Below are 19893 nucleotides of genomic sequence, written 5' to 3'. Positions count from 1 at the left end.
TCAAGTCAGCAAGGATTGCAATGGCTAGTGGCTTAAGTAAAGGTGCACTTAATGTTGTTACAATGGTGGAAATTGATACCATTGAGGGACAAAGAGAGAAAGCAGCATTGAACGTCCAAAATTACAGAAAGAAGACGTCGCGAGCATATAAAAAAATGGTTAAACTTCGGACGTTTGTTGAAGGGGAACTTGTGTTTGAGTTCGTGTGCACATGTGCGAAAGAATACAAATGCGATCAAGTTTGCACCAAAATGGGAAGGGCTGTATGTCACTCGAAAGGTGTCACCAAGTGGATACTATCATTTGGAAATGTTAGAAGGCAAAGAGATTAAGGAGTCTATCAATGGGAAATGGCTAAAATTGTATTTTTCTTAACAAAAATGTAGTGATTGTTTTGTATGGCACCTAACTATGCTGTTCAAGGTGCCTAGCCTGAGAGTATGCTCTTAAGTGCTCTTAAGAATAATCTTGTTTTGTTAAGGTGTCTAATCCTTTGGTTAAGGCACCTTATCTTTTGTTAAAAGACACCTAGGATGGAGCCTCTCTTCATGTGCATATGTAGTAATTTTTGGTATAATTAAATTCTTAATGTATGGGTTAATGCACCTAGGTCATGATAGTCAAACTCTGTAGAATAATAAAGCAAAACCGTACTTAGTGAAATACGAAAAAAATACATTGTTAATATCAAATCACTACAAATCATCTATTGCAAAGGCATTCAAAGATGCCTTGAATAATTTCTTACGGTCATGCATGGAAGCTACTGTGCCCGGGTTCATCTCATACTCTGCATGAAAAGAAAGCACACACTTGTGTGCAAGGGAAATTTGCTTCTCAAGAGCAACTGTGTTTTCCTCCGCCAAGCGCAAATTCTCCTTAGCCTCCTTGTGAACTGACTCAGCAGACTCCATTTCCAGCAAAAGGGTCTGGTGTGAGTAAATAAGTTGTAGAGCCTGATCTGTACGAAAACGAAGACACCCAACGTTAAAGTGTAATTTCTCGACAACAGTTATGCGATGACTCCATGAATTAAGTTGTTCAACGTAATGTCAGCCAATCACTTATTTTTCAGAGCACAAACAATCCACAATACATCAGGGGTTTTGAGATGATTACAAGGTGAAGGAGGATCATGTATATCAGGGCTGTCAGAAGTATCATCAGGGGTTTTGAGAGGATTACAAGGCACCTTGACTGACGTGTAAGGAGCCTTGTGAAAATCACAAGCACCTTGAGTCTACTCAGATTGGTGCTGATCGGGAGTTACAAAGTCACTAAGTAAAGCACTACTGTCAGACGCTCCACTAGATACATGTGGAGGCAAATTGTCAAGAACCCCGAATAAATCCTCAATGACACTCTGTGGCATTGGAAATTGGAAATTTGTGCTTTTATGAGGATGTTGGTCTTCATAAGAGCGTAGTTCGACTGCAAATTTGAACATGTGCTCAGATGTTAAATCAAGAAAATTGAAATCATCTAAAGGAATATCAACTAAGGTAAATCCTCCCCAGGGCACCGAGATGCATCGTGCTTTGGATGGTTTGTTGATCATGATGGAGAACAACTAGAATGGACATGAGGTGATGAACCGTCCTCCCATTTCTACCAAAATTGACACATTAAACCAAATTAAGAGTGATTCTAAATAATAAGGGAAGATTATAGTAGGAAGCGGTATGTACCTTTCATTGCAAAAGCATGTTCAAAGGGATGTTGTCTTCAGCGTCTGAAGATTTTTCTACCATATTAGGGGAAAGATTGACATCAGGAATCAAGATCTCACTGACAATGTTCACAATGGCCTCTGTGTAACCCATGTCACAAATGTGAGACACTGCAGCCAAGCGAGTTGGAATGTCTCTTAAATCTGGTGACAGAGCAAAAGACTTCATTGTATTAAAGTCATAGCAAGAGGAAGCTAGGTCAGCCATGCATATCACCGCCTTCTGAATTCGATCGAAGACAGAATGGTCATTGTCACTCACATTAGTCGACGAAAGGGACTTATTTCTTCTCTTGGGGAATCGAGATTTCACCTTTCTTACTGACGTGGGATATTGAAAACAATCACTAAGATCATTGTCGCAAGAGTATGATGACTTACAAGGAGAAACGTTAGGGGATTACTCACGGTGCTTAGGCCAGGTTGCCTCTTCACGGCGCCAAACGAAGGGCCCGACTCATGGCGCCGAGGTGATCGTGCTTGTCATAGCTCCTAGGTAAAGGTGCCTTGCCTTTCTCAATATCTTCTACCCTTTTACCTTTCCTAAGGGTGATTTAAGGTCCTCCGAAAAGCATTTAAGACGGGGGTTAAGATCAAGAATGTCATCTTCTAGGGGTGTGTGCTCGCAATACGACATAGTAGCATAATTATGTATCTCGGACAACACATTTTCCCAATAAGAATGAGCGGAGTGAATAAGCAGACCACCAAGTTTCTTGCGGGGAAAGAATAGCGAGGTCTCGTGAAGGCGAACTAATTGGTGCATGCAAAGGCAATAAAACGCATCTAAAGCATCATCAACTGAAGGAGACATATGAAAACCCATAGGGACATCGTGATCAAACCTGAATTGGAGTGCGAATCGATCCGGATTATACGATAAAGGGATCCATATCCCCTTAATAAAACTTATGACGAAAGAAGGCGTACTATATAATAAAAAGATGATCTCAGCACAGTCGAGGGGAGGCTACTAACATCAGGGTATACTTCAGCTGGAGAAACCCCCCTAGGTGTATGTCTGTAAGGTCGAAAGACAAAATAATGGTATGAGTTTAAGTACGGCGCCAACCCAAGTCCGCCTTTCGTGTTGAACCATCGCCAAACCCAAGGCATATTATTTAGAACATCATCAGTGGCAATCAAGGCTGAACTAAGTACTCCCCCTCTCTTAATAGATTTTGCAAATTTAGTCATAGGAGGAGCATACTTTGGGAAGTGTTCCCATAGCCACATCTACAAGAAAAAGGCACTGATAAAACTCTGAATTATCCTCCGGCCATTTGACTACCTCGCATCTTTGACAAATAAGTAAAGATTTTTACATAAACACCCTAAAAAGACTACTCCTATAGGGAGAGTAGTGCCCGATGACATTTTGGCGGCTAAAGGAAAGATGAAGTCTTGAACCTTTTCGAAAGGATACCATTCAATTACATGGCGAGATAAGCATAAAGCGATCAGCACAGCAACATTACAAGAATCGTCCCAACAGGCTCCTCGTATAAAATCCTCTTCAGTAGAAAATCCGTAAAAATGATGTATCCACCCGCAAAATTGGCCCGCCTTGAATGATCATTCTTTGTATGCTTATTTAAAAGGTTGGTGTTTCGTTTGGATGCCACAAGACCAACTACTAAACCGTCGACTAGACTTCTCCTCTGAAGATAATATGGTAAGATCAGCAGACAAACAAGATGGTTGTCATAGTTAATACGCCCGTGGTGATATATTCACAAAAAACGCCGGTGGCTCCAACTATAAGTGTAGTCCATTTTTCTAAATGGAGCAACAACTTATTTTTTCATCAAACCATGATGATAATGTGCCTTCTAGTCTTTGCAGGAAGAATCAAAATCCGAAAAATCTTGCCATGCCTAGATTTTGTTCTACACACACTATTATCTTCTAACCTAGAACATGTAATACAAAGGAACGTCGCTTGAGACTTCAAGAACTTGAGCAATAGTGGCATATTCGATGACTCTTCGAATTTTAATTTGATAAAAGCCATGGCCTCAGGACGCAAACCTACTATGGTCATCGATGACGGTCCATAGAGAAAAAATTGTGAAACGATATGCATGGTTCTTTATTGCATTTCCACAAGAATTGAAGATGCCCAAAGAATAAATGTCACTTCTGCTAGAGACATAAGATTTACTAACATTCTTGCAGTTGGAGAAATTTGTTAAAATGCATTGTAACATCTTCAAACTCCAGCAATTGACAAAAACCAAAGTCAAATTGTTGTATTGTAAAACGTTAAATATGGAGAAATATGGGCTATAAAGTTGTGATGAACCTTCCCAGTCACCACATAACTCGAGGAATTTTTTGATGAGATATGTAAGATCGAATAGTTTAAAATCATTAAATTAATAAGTCTAAAAGAGCATTAGAGTTACCCAATAGTTAAATTGACCATGTCCAGTTGAAAGTTGACGGAGAACCGAAACGATGAGGAATATGTCATAAGGACAAGTTATATAAGATACAATTTTGGGAAAACATATTTCCATCAGATAGATCTTGAAAAATTATTCACACGTTGTATTTCGACGAAAAGCGCGCTTGGACCCGAAGTTGGATTCCGAGAAATGGTCAACCGTATCAACTTGGGTTGATTTGGGTCAAAGTCCAAATAATTCCTATTATTCTAACCTAGGATGGGTCCCACCACTAAATTTAACTAAGCTTATACAATTGGGACCATGGTTAACAACTAACCATCGTTAAGTTGCGAAGTCAAAATTTTTTGAATTTGGTAATGAAAACCAAGCCACCTCCACTTGTATCTCAGGGAGTGTCCATCCCATGGACACATGTTGATATCTCCTCAGCCCGTAGACACTTGTCATGCGGAGATCATGTAAAAGTTAACCCATGTTTAATCAAACCATGGTTGATTAATCATGGTTACTCAACACACCCCACATTATATAAGTCTCATTTGAGACAATTTTACCTTGTTATCGTTCTGTCAAAACAATTCAGCAACCTTCCAACCAAATTTCTTCAAAAACTTCATCACTCTTCCATCCTCAAACTCTTCAAAAAAACCATCCCAAATTTCTTTAAATCCTTTGCTCGTAATCCTCACAAATGGTTGAAATCGTAACAATCAAAAAGAAAAAAAAAATCCAGCATGGTTACAATTTGAACCCATCCTTATAAATATATGGTGTATGAGAGACATTTAGTTCAATTTTTTTTTTAAGCAAAAATAAATTCAGCAAACCTGTACCCTTTTTCTTCCCAAATTTCAGCAACATCTTTCCCTAGACACTCTCCCAAAATGCCAACCATATGGCCTCAAACCTCTAGCTCTTCAACCCCCACTTTGTTTAACTCGATCTCTAAGAAATCTAGCTAGATTGGAGGGTAAATGGCAAGACTACTTCAAGGTTTGGAGCTCAAGGGTGAAAGGGAGTCACAAATTGCTCAGGTAGATTTGGAAACCTCATTGGTGCTAGGTTATTTTGTAGGTTCTTATATAGCATAGTAGGAATTGATTTAATAAGCTATATTTATTTTAAAAACATGATCTTAAATACCATGGTTCAAATACACGCATGTCATGAGTGTTATTTTTCTATTAAATTCATGAATCATCGATTTTGCATGTTTTATATAATTAATTGCCACTTTGAAACATACCTGAGGAACTTAAAAACACATTTAAACAAGAGTAGATCGAACTGAGGCGCAAACATCAAATCTACTAATGTCTGTGACCGTGTAGGAGGAGCCCAGGTGGGAAGCTCGATGCCACCACAACCCATCGTAGGCAAAATCTGTGGTCCCACAGCAGATTTCACTCCTTTTCCACCACAGGTGGCACTGTTGATATTGTGTGACCCTTTTTTGAAAATAATCTATTTGAAGTAAGAAATGGTCTTTCTTTTACTTATTTTGCATTTGTGTAATTATGGATGTTGAGTTGACAAAAACTCACTGTTTATTTATTTTATTATTGAGTTGAGAACAACTCGGTGTTTATTTATTTTATTGAATGGGTTGAGGAGAACCTGTATTTATTTTACTCTTTGATCAGCGAGTACCCGTATTGAACTTGTGTTTATTTTTATTGTTAGGTTGAGGAGAACCCAGTGTGCATCTACTTTTGGGTCATGAGGGACCTAGTGTTACGTGAGTTTTTATGGTGAAGGAATGTGAGAATCGAATGTCGGAAGTATTTTAGAAGTATTGGATCTGGTGCACCTAGGGTATTTATAAAGGTTGGGTCTAGGCGAATTGCGGGTTTATAAATACGTACTTATAAAAACTAAGTTTGAAGGTTCCATTTTATGCAAGTACGTGGGAACAAAACCCAGAGGAGTAAAATGGACGTGATCGTTATAGTGAGTGACAATGAACGTGATTGTCCTAGCGAACTACAGAATGGTGGGTGACCATCCAAGGTTAGGTGGAGGACCTCTCGACTAAATGTATACTTGGATGTGATCGTTCAAAGAAAAATAATCAGGTATGCGAACGTGCCTATGCTGGTAGATCTAGTGGACGTGGTCATTCCTTAGGTAGAATAGTGGGCATGATTGACCCTAAAAACCATATTAGATGTGATCGATTTGAGTGATGGGTAACTAATCCAATTAAAGAGATTGGACGTAATTGTTTCAAAGGGAGTTGGGCATGATCATCCCAAGAGAGTGGTTTTGGGTGCGCTTTGGGATGTAATCCACATACGTGTTATTTTTTAACTTTTGATTTGAAAAAGATTGAATAGATATTTTATAAAACAAAATAAAGTTACCTAATTTTTTAGCTGGTCATTGTTTACTATATTTGCGAGACCATTTATCCAGTTCAAGCTGGCCATTGGATGTAACTGTAAGTAATAGGTCTCTTTTCGATGTATCAGAACGTTCAACTACGTTAGATTGTTAGTGATCACTGATTAATCATTTTCGTCTATTTCTATTAGTCGTGCATATGATTCTCATTATACATTCCCAATCATGTATGACCACCTTTAAAATACAAATTCACTGAAAAAGATAAAGAGAAATAAATGTGAATTCCCATGGTGACTCCACTTTCATATACGTCACATACCACATATGAGTTTGTTGTCCTTACTGTACATCTCAGGATAGTATATCACTCCGGATGATATGACAGACTATCCCTTTATGCATTCACAAGTTCTTTAACAATTTACAAAATAACTACATATACATATCATTTCTTTTCTTTGAAAATAAATCAAAATTAACATTACAGAGTTGAGAATGAATATCCAATTTCTTACCATGCAATAGAAGCCCACCGACGTAAAATAAATAATATACACAACGCATAATCGTAAATAAATATGCAAGTTACCTCATAACAATATAAAGTAAATTAACCATGAATATCCGTTTATCAACCCACACATTGAATCACAATGTAAAATGCATGCATCACCCCTCAAGTGTGATTCTAACATTTTATCGTTTTATCCCTTTTTTTTCATTTTTTCGATTTTTGTAATTTTCAATCTTTCGAACACAATATTCATTTTTTGATATTCATCAGCTCGATATGAATTCATTAAATATTAAAATATTTTTCAAATTTTGAAATTCATTTTTATCAATTTAATTAAAAATTTACAAAACTTGGATCAAAACGGGGTACGAGCAGTGCATAAGACCCAACTAGCAGAAATAACTCAGTAAAAGATTTACCCACATATAATTTGTTATAAAATACAATTAAACCCATCAAACATTAAGATCTTGGCATGAATTTGAAATAATGAAAAGAATTCTACAATTTGTAAACACATTACAAATTTTTATTAAAAATCCTAAATGTAATTTTCACAATTTATGATTGCTAATAAAAATAGAGAATCCCTATCAATCTCTTTGCGATAGGATTGAAGAGTGTGCACGAAAATCAAGATGATTGGCATGGAAGTCGAGGTGGATCTAATGTAGATTGTAAAAGTTACGGATCCAATGGTGTGATCAGATTTTACAAATTCTTTTTCTAGCAAAAATTTATTTTTTTAACTTGGTTTGACTCGAAAATCGAAGATTTTTTAACTTTTTTGTTTGGACTTGCATTTGAGCTTGTTTATAAGTAAAAATATGTTTTTCAGTCATTTTAAATTTAATAGTGAACTCAGATTTCATTAAAAATAGTCAAAAAAAAAAATTCTTAAAGTTTTACCTTAAGTCCCACATTTAGAATTTTCTCAAAATTTCACTATTTATTTTTTCTCGAAATACGAATAAAAAACTCGGAGTTTTACATTCTCCCCCTCTTAATAAAAATTTCGTCCTCAAAATTTCAATATCGTATCTTATTCTTCAAATAGTCCTTATGGTTGATATTTACACTACAAAATATGAGTTTTTTAGAGGCAGTTTTAAACTGCCACCAATTTTGAATAAACCGCCTCCAATATGATTAAGGGCGGTTTTGTCAAACCGCCCACTATAGTGGCGTCGCTGATTTCTTTTAGTGGCCGACTAAGGGCGGTTTTAAAACTGCCTCTAAATACTAATTTAAGGGCGTTTTTTTTATATTTTAGAGGCTATTTGAAAACCGCCTCTAATAATAATAATTTAATGGTGGTTTAAAAACCGCCTCTAAAGAATATGATTTAAGGGCGGTTCTTATATTTGTAGAGGCTATTTTAAAACTGCTTCCAATAATAATAATTTAATGGCGATTTAAAAACCGCCTCTAAAGAATATGATTTAAGGGCGATTCTTATATTTTAGAGGCTATTTGAAAACCGCCTCTAATAATAATAATTTGAGGGCAATTTGAAAACCGCCTCGAAATATTATTATTTGAAGGCAGTTTTTATATTTTAGAGGCAGTTTGAAAATCGCCCCTAATAACAAATTAGTTTAAAAAAAAAAAAAACAACATTAGAGGCAGTTCAAAACCGCCTCTTATGTTGTAAAAAATAATAATAATAAAATATTCGTTCCAAAATAAAACCTACAATTATATAAATAAAAAGAGCTGCTATTGGCACTAAAAATTTCACTTATCACTTGTTTATAAAAAGATACCACAACCTGTAAATGAATATTTTACCAAACATAAGCTACAATCTACTAAAAATGCATCTACGAAATCCAAAAACAAATTACGCATTAAAAAAAGAGACAACTCTATGCTCACTCCTGCAAAATAAAATGGTAAAGCCATAAATCATGTACAACCAAAATACTTGGATATCGTGAGGTTCGTTGTTTTGGGTAAGTAATCTACTTAACATTTTAGCGAAAGCGATGCAGAAGTATGGAAAGTAAAAGAAAATAACGTTGTACCTTTTTGTGAATGAATGCTCTCACTTTTTTTCGGCATATTACCATTAAAGATCACTCTGAAATACAAAGAAACAAATAAAAGGATAAAATCAAACAAGATGGCCATTATTTATTTACATGATTTGTCCACTTAGCATACATTTTAACATATGAACCTGCAATACTACAGAGACTTGCAATACCACTCAATGTCATAAGGTTTCATATCTATCCATATCCAGTTTCAAACTCACGTATCCCTATCCTTTCAGAGTCAATTTAACCAAGACATGGTTCAATCCCAGCTTAGTCATAAAAACAACTCCTACATTAATCAATCCCACATTAATAACCTTGATTTGAAAGTTAAAGGGTGCCACTACAACCAAGTCCATCTAGTAAAAAAACATTCAACTTCACCGACAAGGTACTTGCTAAGTGTCTGACTTAAATAATGAGCAACCTTTTATAAAGTACATGGAGATTCCCTAAACGTAAATCCATCTTGCTAGCTACCTCATCGACTATTGCCAATGGAAGACTTGAAAGGACCATATTCCTACAAACAGATTTGGACAAGGCTTGTGGTTGGTCACAATTAATAGGAGTTCATTGTGTTCGATCTGAGAAAAAAGGATACATACAGTCAATGATTAAAGCTCATCTCGTTGTCTTAATATTAACAAATAAATCCCCAAAAGGCTAGTTCAAACAAGGTGCATTAGGAGGGTCCACCATTTCACACTTGTTATTGTTGAAGCAGTCTTACTACAAACTTAGTTCAACAATGTGGGAGTGGTATAAGAGGGGACTTGGGAGTGAGGGTAGGGAAACATATATTGCAAACAAGTTTTAGTTTAATTGCTACTAAGTTTTAGTTTAGCTTTTATGGAAAAAAAAAAAAAACGAAGGTGGTGTCAGTTAGACTACAAGGATGATGTGCCAAATGTGATATACATAGACAGGGTGGGGCCTTGCAGAATGGTAGGTTCTACTCTCTTGCACATGCACCACATGTGCTACACTGAGGCCGGTAGACAGTCTGCAGTCTACGGGTAACCACTACAATTTTTACCTCCTAAAATGTTAAGGGAAACTGTTTTACCAAATACCAAGTACCAAAAGTAAGGATAACACTGAAAGTAACAACATAATGAGACAAAAACGGCATTTAACTTGGTATAGAGAGAGAAATTTTTCAATACAAAAACATAACTCTAAAGATATAGCCTATAAGAAGTAAACAGTGAAGTCATTAACAAACCTGCCAAAATATAATTTTTTGATAACGTATGCACTAAGTAGACCAGTCTGCAAGAGAAAGAGAAGAAGGCTTATCTTACACACACATGAGAGAGAGAGAGAGAGAGAGAGAGAGAGAGAGAGAGAGAGAGACTTACAAACATTCCTAACAATGTGCTTATGGTAAATAAATATAAGAAGTTGTCAACAAAATGCAAGGCAGTGTTGGAATTGATGTGAGTGAGATCATAACTCTGGATTGCATTAAAAAGTACCGCTGATGTAGCATCATTAACAACACCTTCCTCAAAGAATAAACTATATAATAGAGGTGTCTCATCCTAATTAAGCACCTGTACCAGCAAATGAAATAAACTATAGTTTTTGTTTATTCCTATTTTGAGTAGTTCAAACAATACACAACTTTTTAAGTCTTTCCATACCTGCAATGTGCAAACAGAATCTGTTGCGGAAAAGATTGCTCCAATGGCTGAAAGTAATCAAATGGGATACATATGACAGCACAAAAAAAGGTGAACTAAAGCAAAAGACAGCATAAAATATAGGGGAGATAAGAAGAGAGTGAAATAAAGAGAGTACCAAGATAATCTCCAATCTCCAGGGCACCTACGTCCATCTTTTTAAATATTTGTCTAGCACCTAAGTCATGGATTGGAGAAAATCATGAGAAACTAATGCGACACCTCTATTATACAGGACACCTAAGTCATGGTTTTCCATCAACATATCAATGTAGGACACCTATGCACATGTCTGTGTCTTTGTTACACAGCTTGTCGCTATCCACGTGCCTGCTCAAATCTAGATTTTAGTTCAATCCACGTTGGATGCTGTATCAAATCACAAAATAATAATAATAATAATAATAATAATCTGTAACAATGTGCCTACATGAGATTTTGGTCTAGTCCATAATTGAAGTAGGGCCCCAAATATCATATAAAAAAGAATGGACTAATTGCATGATAGACATGTCATCTATTAAGTACAAACATAATCAAATAGGTGTGTAAGATGACGAGGAATGAGGATAGCACAACCTCCACAAAGTAACAACAAGAAGGGTGCAAAGCAATAAGAAACCCAAAAAAGTGTGCTCATTCATTGAAATTTTCCTAGCTTAAAGTTTTCCTAACATAAAAGTGAGGGGACTGTTGAGTGTAAATTTTCCTCCACTCTCAGGTGTCATACCCTAGTTAAGCCCAGTGAACCTCTTATATTCATAGTTCTCCCTCTCTCCAACAGATTGGTCTTTTGTAGTAGTTGGTTGGTTAACATCATAAATAAGATGTCCTAGCTTAAAGTTCAATCAAATAATCCCAACAGATTTCTCTCCCTCTCCAAGATCAGTCTTTTTGTAGTAGTTGGTTGGTTAACACTACAAAGGAGATTTCCTAGCTTAAAGTTTGATCAAATAATCCCAACCACTTCTTGATAAGATACTTCAAAAATAGAGAAAATGAAACAATGAGAAAGAAACTATCCATAAATTTATGTGTTACCATGGCCAGCTGATCTGTGCGATGGGCCAATAGAGCAGATGGTTAAACACTTCTTTCATTTATTTATTTTTTTGAAAAATACAAATAAAAAATAAAAGTACAACATAATGTACCATTCAAAGTATAATATAAGGCACCCTTTGCCTTATATAAACACGTACAAATAAACTAAATTAAGAAGTAACAGGGGGTGGAATACCGTTATGGCAATCTAAAGTCCACTGCACTTTTGATGCCTTGGGATCGGGCAATAGTACACAGAGGCGATCCACACCAGTAACGGGTGTCCTTAAAACAGAACAAACAGCCTAAACACAGCTAGTTAGAGGAGTTGGCTTAGCACACAACATAGTTAATTTAATCAAACACTAATAATGGAAAATTGTATTACCTTCAAAAGCACACTACATTTCACTTGAGGCGCAGAAATCGCAAAAACATCAAAGAAATCCGGCTTAAATGTTATAGATTGATAAGTAGACCTTGATGAATTGAGAGTGTGAAATGCAAGCTGCACCAAAAAAGAGTTAGAAATAGGAGAAATTACCAATGCAGTGACCATTCTAATTCCAAAAACAACATATTATAGTTTTCTGAATTAATCTTTTACCAAATAGGAAAAAAATTGTTTTAAATCACTAAAATACCCTTTAGTGTTTATTAATAAAATGCCCATTTGATAAGGGTATTTTTTCCATTTAACTTAGAAAAAAAATTAACTCCGAAAATGGTAATTTACCATTTGCGGAATTGAAATGAATGGGGTGCTAAAATACTCAAGCAAGGATTACAAAATTCAAAAACAGAATCCAACAATAATCTGAATTAAAGCAGTATATGATATAATAGGATTCATGTTGCTGACCCCAATAATTGGGATGAGGGGTAGATGATGATGTGTGTATGTCTTTTGGAGTAAAAATATATATACATAGAAAAAAAATAATTATTGAGCATACCCCCTCTGTACTAAACGGATGAAGTGTTGGGGAGGAACAAAAGCACGTTCCATATCAACTAGTGCAACCACCATCTTCTTTGCTTCGTTCTTAAACACGTCCAATGCAGCACTTGCAATTGCCACAACCTGGAATAAATAATCGAGTGCAGATCATTGAGACATGTGTTATTCTAAGTGCAAATATGAACCCCACAGAAAAATAAGAAGCATTGATGGAAATTCCCAACCATATAATAGGCCGCACCTTGTACAAAACTACAATCCAGATCAGGACATTGTGGTGTTCCTGATGAATCCAGCAAAATTAGCAACTCATGCTTGTACGTTGTTACATTCAGGTTGTAGCATTTGCGACAACAACAACATTAACAACGCATCATCCCAGAGATTTGGTGTCAGTTAAACCTTGTTATGGAACTCTATTTCAATCCCAAATCATGAAAAGAAGATAAAATAAAAGTAAAAGGGTATAAACAGGGGCGAAGCTAGTGGAAAATTGTATAAGGAAAACTATATTTATGGAAAAGAAAAACCATGCTTGAATATGAACAAACACATATATATTAATCTTTCCATTATTGTAATTTACAAGGTAGAGAGAAGGACAAGTCAAGTAATAACAATCAAAGAAGCATTACAAATGGTGAGAGGCAAGTTGGTTTATTTAGCACAGTTTCATTTGAAGAAAATGATGCCAAATGGACTTGTTAAACCGGTGTCACTGTTTGTCGTTCAGATTCCGAGACACGAGTTTCATAGAATTTAGCAATGAAGGCCGAGGCTTTCTTGTCTATATCTGGTTCAACTATCGATCTCCCTCTATATTCGTCACTAGGACATACTTTTCGCACACTAATTGCTTCATCCAACCCCACATCATCCCTGTTGTGTGGCCTCCTAGACTTGAAGACCTTGAGAATAAAATTAAAGGTAGCAGATTTCCTCTGCCAATTGTTTCCTACCATTGTTTCTGTTCTTATTCAATTTCTACACAGCTGTCCACAAAGTTCAGATTCTCAACCTAAGATGCCATCAAGAAAGGTAGATATTATAATTGGGAGGAACACTAGCTCTCAAGGTCTCGAGACCCAAAAGCATTTCGGATTGGATGTATGATTCCTGTGGAGAGCTTTTTTGGGCTTCCACTCCTCAAGATGTAAACTATTTCCCTATGATGGTTTGATCTTGATCTAACGGTCTACTTTCTTCGAGAGCGATGAAGAGGAAAACCAGGTGTCGAATTTGCAGTAGCAGAAACTATGTCTACCAGCACACGTTGCACCTGTTTGGTAGTTAATGGAGTACCAGCTCACTTGTGAAAACTAGACTCCATAGTGCAGGGACAGTTGGCTGATTGATATATTAAATGAAACCTTTGGTCATAGGTTCAAGTCCAGTTTACCTACCTCAAACAAAGAGTAGAAGGGACAGTTTTATACGATGCCTCAAATCTTTTATTCAAAATGTACCTATGACACTAAGCCACATTTGAACAAGAACTAGACTCCATAGTGCAAATGACATTGGAGTTAACATTAAGTTCCAAAACAGAAATAAAATGATAACATGGAAATAAATAAGACTTAATTGTATATCAGAAACAAAGTGAACACATATCCAAAGGACGGAAATAGGTCAGATTATAACCAAGTAAATACAAAACCACACACAGACGTGTGCACACCGATAGACACACATATACACTGGTACACATAGGCATACTCAAATTCAATTGCAAGTAAATTATACTTTATGTTTTTTAAAATATCCTTTTCTACTACTTTAATTCAGATCTGGATATCCTCAGATCTGACCCTAACCCAAACCCAACCCATTTTAAGCCCTACAGCTAAAGTTCCAGTTCAAATCTTAGCAACTTTAGGAAGTTTTTGAAAGATAATTTTATGATGTATCTCAGTACAATATCTCCAGTCTGCTGATTGTTATGATAAAATCACACCTAGAAGTGATGGTGATGATAGAGTTTATACTACTTCATATAAAGTATAAACTAATTTTAGTATGTAGGCAGTCTAGGCCTGAGACTTGTGCAGGCAAAAAAGATTTGCAGCTCACGGGGAGTCCTAGAAAAGCAAGCACTTCTGCTGCAGAGATTAAAAAATTTCGCAATGTAAAACGCACTTGAAGTTTTGGTTTGTCCTACGAGCATATGGGGAAGATTGTTGACACAGATATGTAATGCTGACAATGATAGTTGTGATTCGTACAATAGGGGACCTACCATAGGTTATGTATTCAAGCCCGGGGCAGCTGCTGCCACTCGGTGCAGCTTTCGACAAACTGACGTACAGTTGCTCCCTCTTCCACAAGGGCTGAATATAGGAGTGATAGTGAAGTCACAAAAGAGTAGTTGTGCGTGGGGAACATGTTGAAAGAAATCTAGATATGGATGACCAGTCAAGTGTAATGACAAGTTGAAATGCACTAGCCAGCCACATCGAAGAACCCGAATACATGCTCATTTTGTCTCTCGAAAGGAGTTGGGAATAGGATAGGAGAAACGGATTGAGAATGTTTAATGCCCCTCATTAGTACTCATTAATGGATCAATAAGGAAGGGCTAGAGGAACCAAAATGAAGTTCAAAAGGAGGGGAAAAAATGATGGTCACCCTCCTGCCTCTACATATGCTGGCCTTACCTTGGAACATTGCCTTTCTTCAAAAGAATCATTAGCCTTGGAACATCCTATTTTCATTTTCTTTTCTTAAAAAAAAAAAAAAAGGAGAGATTCTATTGCCACACCAACTTTTGCTAACACCACTCCAATTCATATGTAAATCACCAAAGAATTAGCGCACATCTTGGGTGGCGTTAGCAAAAGTTGGTGCAGTAATAGAAGTTCTCCAAAAGTAAAAAGTTATGGAATAGATGAAGCTAAACATTTTCATCTGGAATCTTTGATATTTAGATAAATGCATGGACAATGTCCTAATTTGAAGTCACAAGAGTACCAAACTGGAGCAATTTAGAAATTTATTTTTCTAGACCAACCTCTGCAATAATTTCAATCGACACAATTCCAGTTTCTTCCTATAGCTGTCTAATGGCTGCGGACTTGGGTTCTTCACCATCTTCAATGCCCCCCATACATTGTCAATTCCAAAATGGGGTTCACATACTAAAGATTAGATACAAATGAAAGAGTCAAAACTGAGTATTTTTAGTAGTCAATTTTTTTGGGCAGGTATTAGTTTATTTTGAAATAATTATGGATGAAAAAAAGAAGGAAACTAAGCAGTCTATAAAACTCCCCTAAAAATGAGAGAAGTTATCTGAACCATCCATAAAACCCCCATATATCCCCATTCTTGCCTATACACTAGGCGGTTAGGCGAGCTCCCAAAAAATTACAACCTTCCAGTGTCTAGTGTTTGGGAGACCTAGTTTGTCTCCAACAAACTCATTACAGGCCAGCAAAGGTAAAGAATTTACGTAATCAAATAAAGCATTAGTCAGGTCACCTAGGTGTCAAGGCACCATTGCCTTGATCACCAGGCAAGCACCTTTGAGCATTTGCATTGGGAAACAATTCTTATTTTCTTTTAGTATTGGAACCAATGGTATACTAATCTAGTTACTAGTATCTATCACCTGAGGCATCTGCCATGCACCAGGGACATTCAATCTTGAAGCCACGAAAACCAGTAGGAAAATAACAGAAAGTTATCAATTTTGCATCAGCTTACTATTTTATATAAATAATAATGACTTCTCAGGGATGATCCATGTTCTTCGTGCTCTTGAACCTCTGTTATTAATTATTCTTAATATGTCCAAGTTTTCAATTTGACTTAATCCCTCTAGAAAACCCTTGATATTTCATACAAGGGATGCCATTTACCTCAAAGGGATGCCATCAACCTCAAAAGTACTTCTCCAATGCAATAATTCCTCCCAGATTGAATTACTATACATATTACCTAGTGTCTGTTATGTTTTAATCTAATTCCAAACCCAATACCTCCTTCCCAGCCCCAGCCCCAGCACCACCCATTTTCAAACAGAAGATAGATGATAAAAGCTTTAAGATATGGCTTACGTACATCCACAATCCTAATACCAAATAAGAAATCCTAACATATTTTTTTAGGAAAGAAAAAATGAAATTAGAGTTTTGGGTCATCCCTCAAGTTGGCTGGTCCAAGTTTCAAAGTGGATAGAATTAAAGAATATGTAAAATAAACATTTGATTATAGAAAAATATAAGAATCACCGCTTTTATACATGAAACTTTACTCTATCTTCTCAACACCTCCCAATCTCAAGAATCAGAATTTTCAGGCCCATTGAGGTGATGAATCTCAACAACAAAATGATGAATCTGAGATATAGAATGAACCAATAAAACAATAAAAATATTAACTAAAACATAAAATCAAATCTTAAATTGAAATTTGGCCATGGTGCACTACAGCTATGATGTCCTCTCTCTCACAGAGAGAGAGAGATTGAAAAACAGAAATAAAAAAGTAAAAAAAAGTGAAGAATATATGAGAGGAAAGAAAAAGAAAAGAATTAAAAAACAAAATAGAAAGAGAGAAGGAAGAGGCATACCAAAGAGCTAAACAATGGTAAACTCAACTCAAATTGGAAGGGGTGTTTATTGATCAAGAACTATTTGTTGGAACTAATTGGAGGTGATGAGTAGCATAGTAAGACTAGTGATACTAGTCAAGCTTTATAAATAATACAAAAAATGCAATCAAACTATGGTCATGGGGAGAATGAAATAACTTTAAAACAAATACAGATTTTTAGTCTACTATGTATGACTATAAACTACAATTAGGTGACAATTGATCTATTAACGAGTACAAGTCACCTCATTCTCAGATCAGGCATCATAACATAGATTTATTTGGGTAAAAGATGGCTTACGGATCCTAATTGTTTGTGATATGGGAAATTTTCAAAATTAGAAGAGGAATTTGCAAGAGGGCCATATAAATGATATGTATGCCAATAATTACCTCTAGCTTCCTTTTCTTCTCAACTTCTTCCTGTTTCAGCTCAAGATGTAAAGCAACAATTCTATCAGTATCAGTAACAAAGAAAAGAAATTTAACAAGTCTTATTAAAATTTTGCTTACCAAAGTCTGCTTGAGGCGAGCATTCTCCTCTTGGAGCTGGTTCAGTGCTACTTCTAGCTCCACCATGTACGCCTGTAGATGTGTGAGAGGAGATTCATTAAAGCATGAAGTAGACAACAGAATGTGAACTAAGAGCAGAAATAAAATGAACTATGCCAATTGCCAGTAGACCTGCAGTGCACGACTATCAGGCCAAGATTGGGTTGTATATGATAAATTCTTTTCAAAATTTCACGAACGGCGAGTGTGTCCCTGGGCACTCCATGATTAGACCATTCAGGGTATTGTATATGGAGAACATAGGGTGGTTCCTCAGACTGAACAAACATAAATAAAAGTAAAGCAGAAAATACCAATCCATTACATCAAGGGTCTAGAATTATTGGTGTAAACTAAAACTAACCAAAATAACCAAATAAAGTACAAGTGACAAAAAACTGGAAAATTGTAAGTCCCATAGTTATGCATGACCAGAAGAATTGATATCAGTTGAGCCAGAAGTTACAAAATCAGTAGTTGGGAAAAGTGATTTAGAACAACCATATCAAAAGACCATCTCTACATAAAAGCATGACAATAAACTTGGAAAATTTACCATATAACATGTAATAATCAACATGTAACTCACAAACTCTTCTATCAGAATAACAATAATAAGATCCAACGGCATTCAGTTACCTCAACTGCGTTGGGAGGAATTCTAGAAAGTGTTCTTTTATTTTCTGAAACCAAGGGCAGTTTTCTACTACCAGGCCCCCAGTCTTCATCTTCACTGATTTGTTCATTTTCAGGCACATTCTTGCCAAACATTTCCTAGTAGGTTAATAGACAACACAAATACAGAATACCTAGCTATAAAAATGAGATATTAGGGTTTTGGTTTGAAACTGAACCAAAGATAGAATCAAAACTATAGAAATTTGGATTTTGGTTTGAAATCGAACCAAAAATCAAATCAACACTACAGAAATTAGGGTTTCGATTTGAAATTGAACCAAAAATAGATTAACAAACCTGATTAAAGTTTCGATAACAAGAAGAAAAAACAAAACCTGATGAACCTTAGTACCAAAACAACCAAAGATTATACAGAGAGAGAGAGAGATAGATAGAGATCAATAGCTAAAACGCACAGATCTGAAGAAATAATAAATTAAAAATCCAATATCACTAAGTTAGATAGATAGGTCTAACACTAGAACAGATCGAGAGCTCGAAAAAAAGAAAAAAAGAAAAAAAGAAAAAAAAAACCAACCTCATGAACCTTTAGCTTGAACAGATCGAGAGAAGGTGCGATTTTGAGAGAGAGGGCAGATTGAAAAGAATTGCACCAAAACATTTCCTCAACAAATGCCCCGTTGATCTGGATTTTGAGGCGTTTTTCCAAAAACCGCCGTCATGATCTGGTTTGTGCGGCTTTTTTCGAAAAACGACCCTGTTGGTCTGAAATTTGAGGTATTTTCCTAGAACCGCCGGTGTGTAAATGCCTCCAATCAATCTCTGTCGAAGCTGTTCTTCGTTCTTCCATGGCATTTCCGATGAAATCGCCTCCAAAACCGTTTTCATTGGCTTATCTCGACGTTTCAACCAAACCACCCAAAATAAGAGCCTCTAAAAGCCCTAATTTTTGTAGTGTTATATCAAATTTAACATCTGTACCTTTCGTTCTATATTTTACTTATCGTGATATTTCCTCAAGACTCTTGTCATAAACCTTATGATTTAAAATCGTACTCAAGATGATAATTCTTACATTCCAAATTTTTACCAATCACCTCTAATTAAAGATATATATTTCTCATTCTATTCTATATCAACCAACCTACACATCTTCTTTAATCACATTCAATAAATTGTTTCTCAATTATGGATCAATATAGCTCCCAAACCAATCCCGGATGCATCAGTAAATATCGTTAACCCTTATCCAAAATTGGAGCGGTAGTCAATCCTTTATTCAAATCCTGAAATACAATCTCACAATTATCGTTCCACTCAAACCTAATATTTTTCTGAGTCAGTCTTATCAATAGTGTTGCAATA

General features: G+C 36.0%; 1 protein-coding gene and 2 long non-coding RNA genes across 7 annotated transcripts; 1 reads left to right on the top strand and 2 right to left on the bottom strand.

The window, feature by feature from the left end:
• Positions 1-674: 674 nt before the first annotated feature.
• Positions 675-12240, bottom strand: LOC147386633 (uncharacterized). The gene is made up of 8 exons (XM_086422189.1): positions 12169-12240; positions 11977-12085; positions 10855-10914; positions 10698-10744; positions 10413-10508; positions 10277-10323; positions 9034-9089; positions 675-961 (listed from the first exon to the last, which is right to left on the bottom strand). The coding sequence occupies exons 3-8, from the start codon at positions 10889-10891 to the stop codon at positions 696-698; spliced, it is 549 nt and encodes a 182-aa protein (XP_086278315.1). The 5' UTR covers positions 10892-10914; positions 11977-12085; positions 12169-12240; the 3' UTR covers positions 675-695.
• On the top strand, positions 4722-7443 carry LOC147386634 (uncharacterized). 2 transcript variants are annotated; one of them, XR_015171708.1, is made up of 3 exons: positions 4722-5177; positions 5475-5616; positions 5827-7443. It is a non-coding gene; the product is annotated as an uncharacterized LOC147386634 (long non-coding RNA). The 2 variants fall into 2 exon arrangements; XR_015171707.1 differs by lacking the exon at positions 5827-7443 and having other exon boundaries at positions 5475-5745.
• A 515-nt stretch (positions 12241-12755) lies between the features above and the next one.
• On the bottom strand, positions 12756-19531 carry LOC147386632 (uncharacterized). 4 transcript variants are annotated; one of them, XR_015171705.1, is made up of 6 exons: positions 19106-19521; positions 18022-18167; positions 17851-17922; positions 17731-17760; positions 12983-13143; positions 12756-12864 (listed from the first exon to the last, which is right to left on the bottom strand). It is a non-coding gene; the product is annotated as an uncharacterized LOC147386632 (long non-coding RNA). The 4 variants fall into 4 exon arrangements; XR_015171706.1 differs by lacking the exon at positions 18022-18167 and having other exon boundaries at positions 19106-19142; XR_015171704.1 differs by lacking the exons at positions 12756-12864; positions 12983-13143; positions 18022-18167 and adding an exon at positions 15471-17081 and having other exon boundaries at positions 19106-19531.
• Positions 19532-19893: the final 362 nt, after the last annotated feature.

This window comes from Akebia trifoliata, chromosome 14, assembly GCF_017979445.1.
Source record: "Akebia trifoliata isolate Shusen 1 chromosome 14, ASM1797944v1, whole genome shotgun sequence".
Classification (NCBI taxonomy): Eukaryota; Viridiplantae; Streptophyta; class Magnoliopsida; order Ranunculales; family Lardizabalaceae; genus Akebia; species Akebia trifoliata.
The sequence above is the reverse complement of the archived record's forward strand: the minus strand, read 5'-3'. Positions and strand labels throughout refer to the sequence as shown.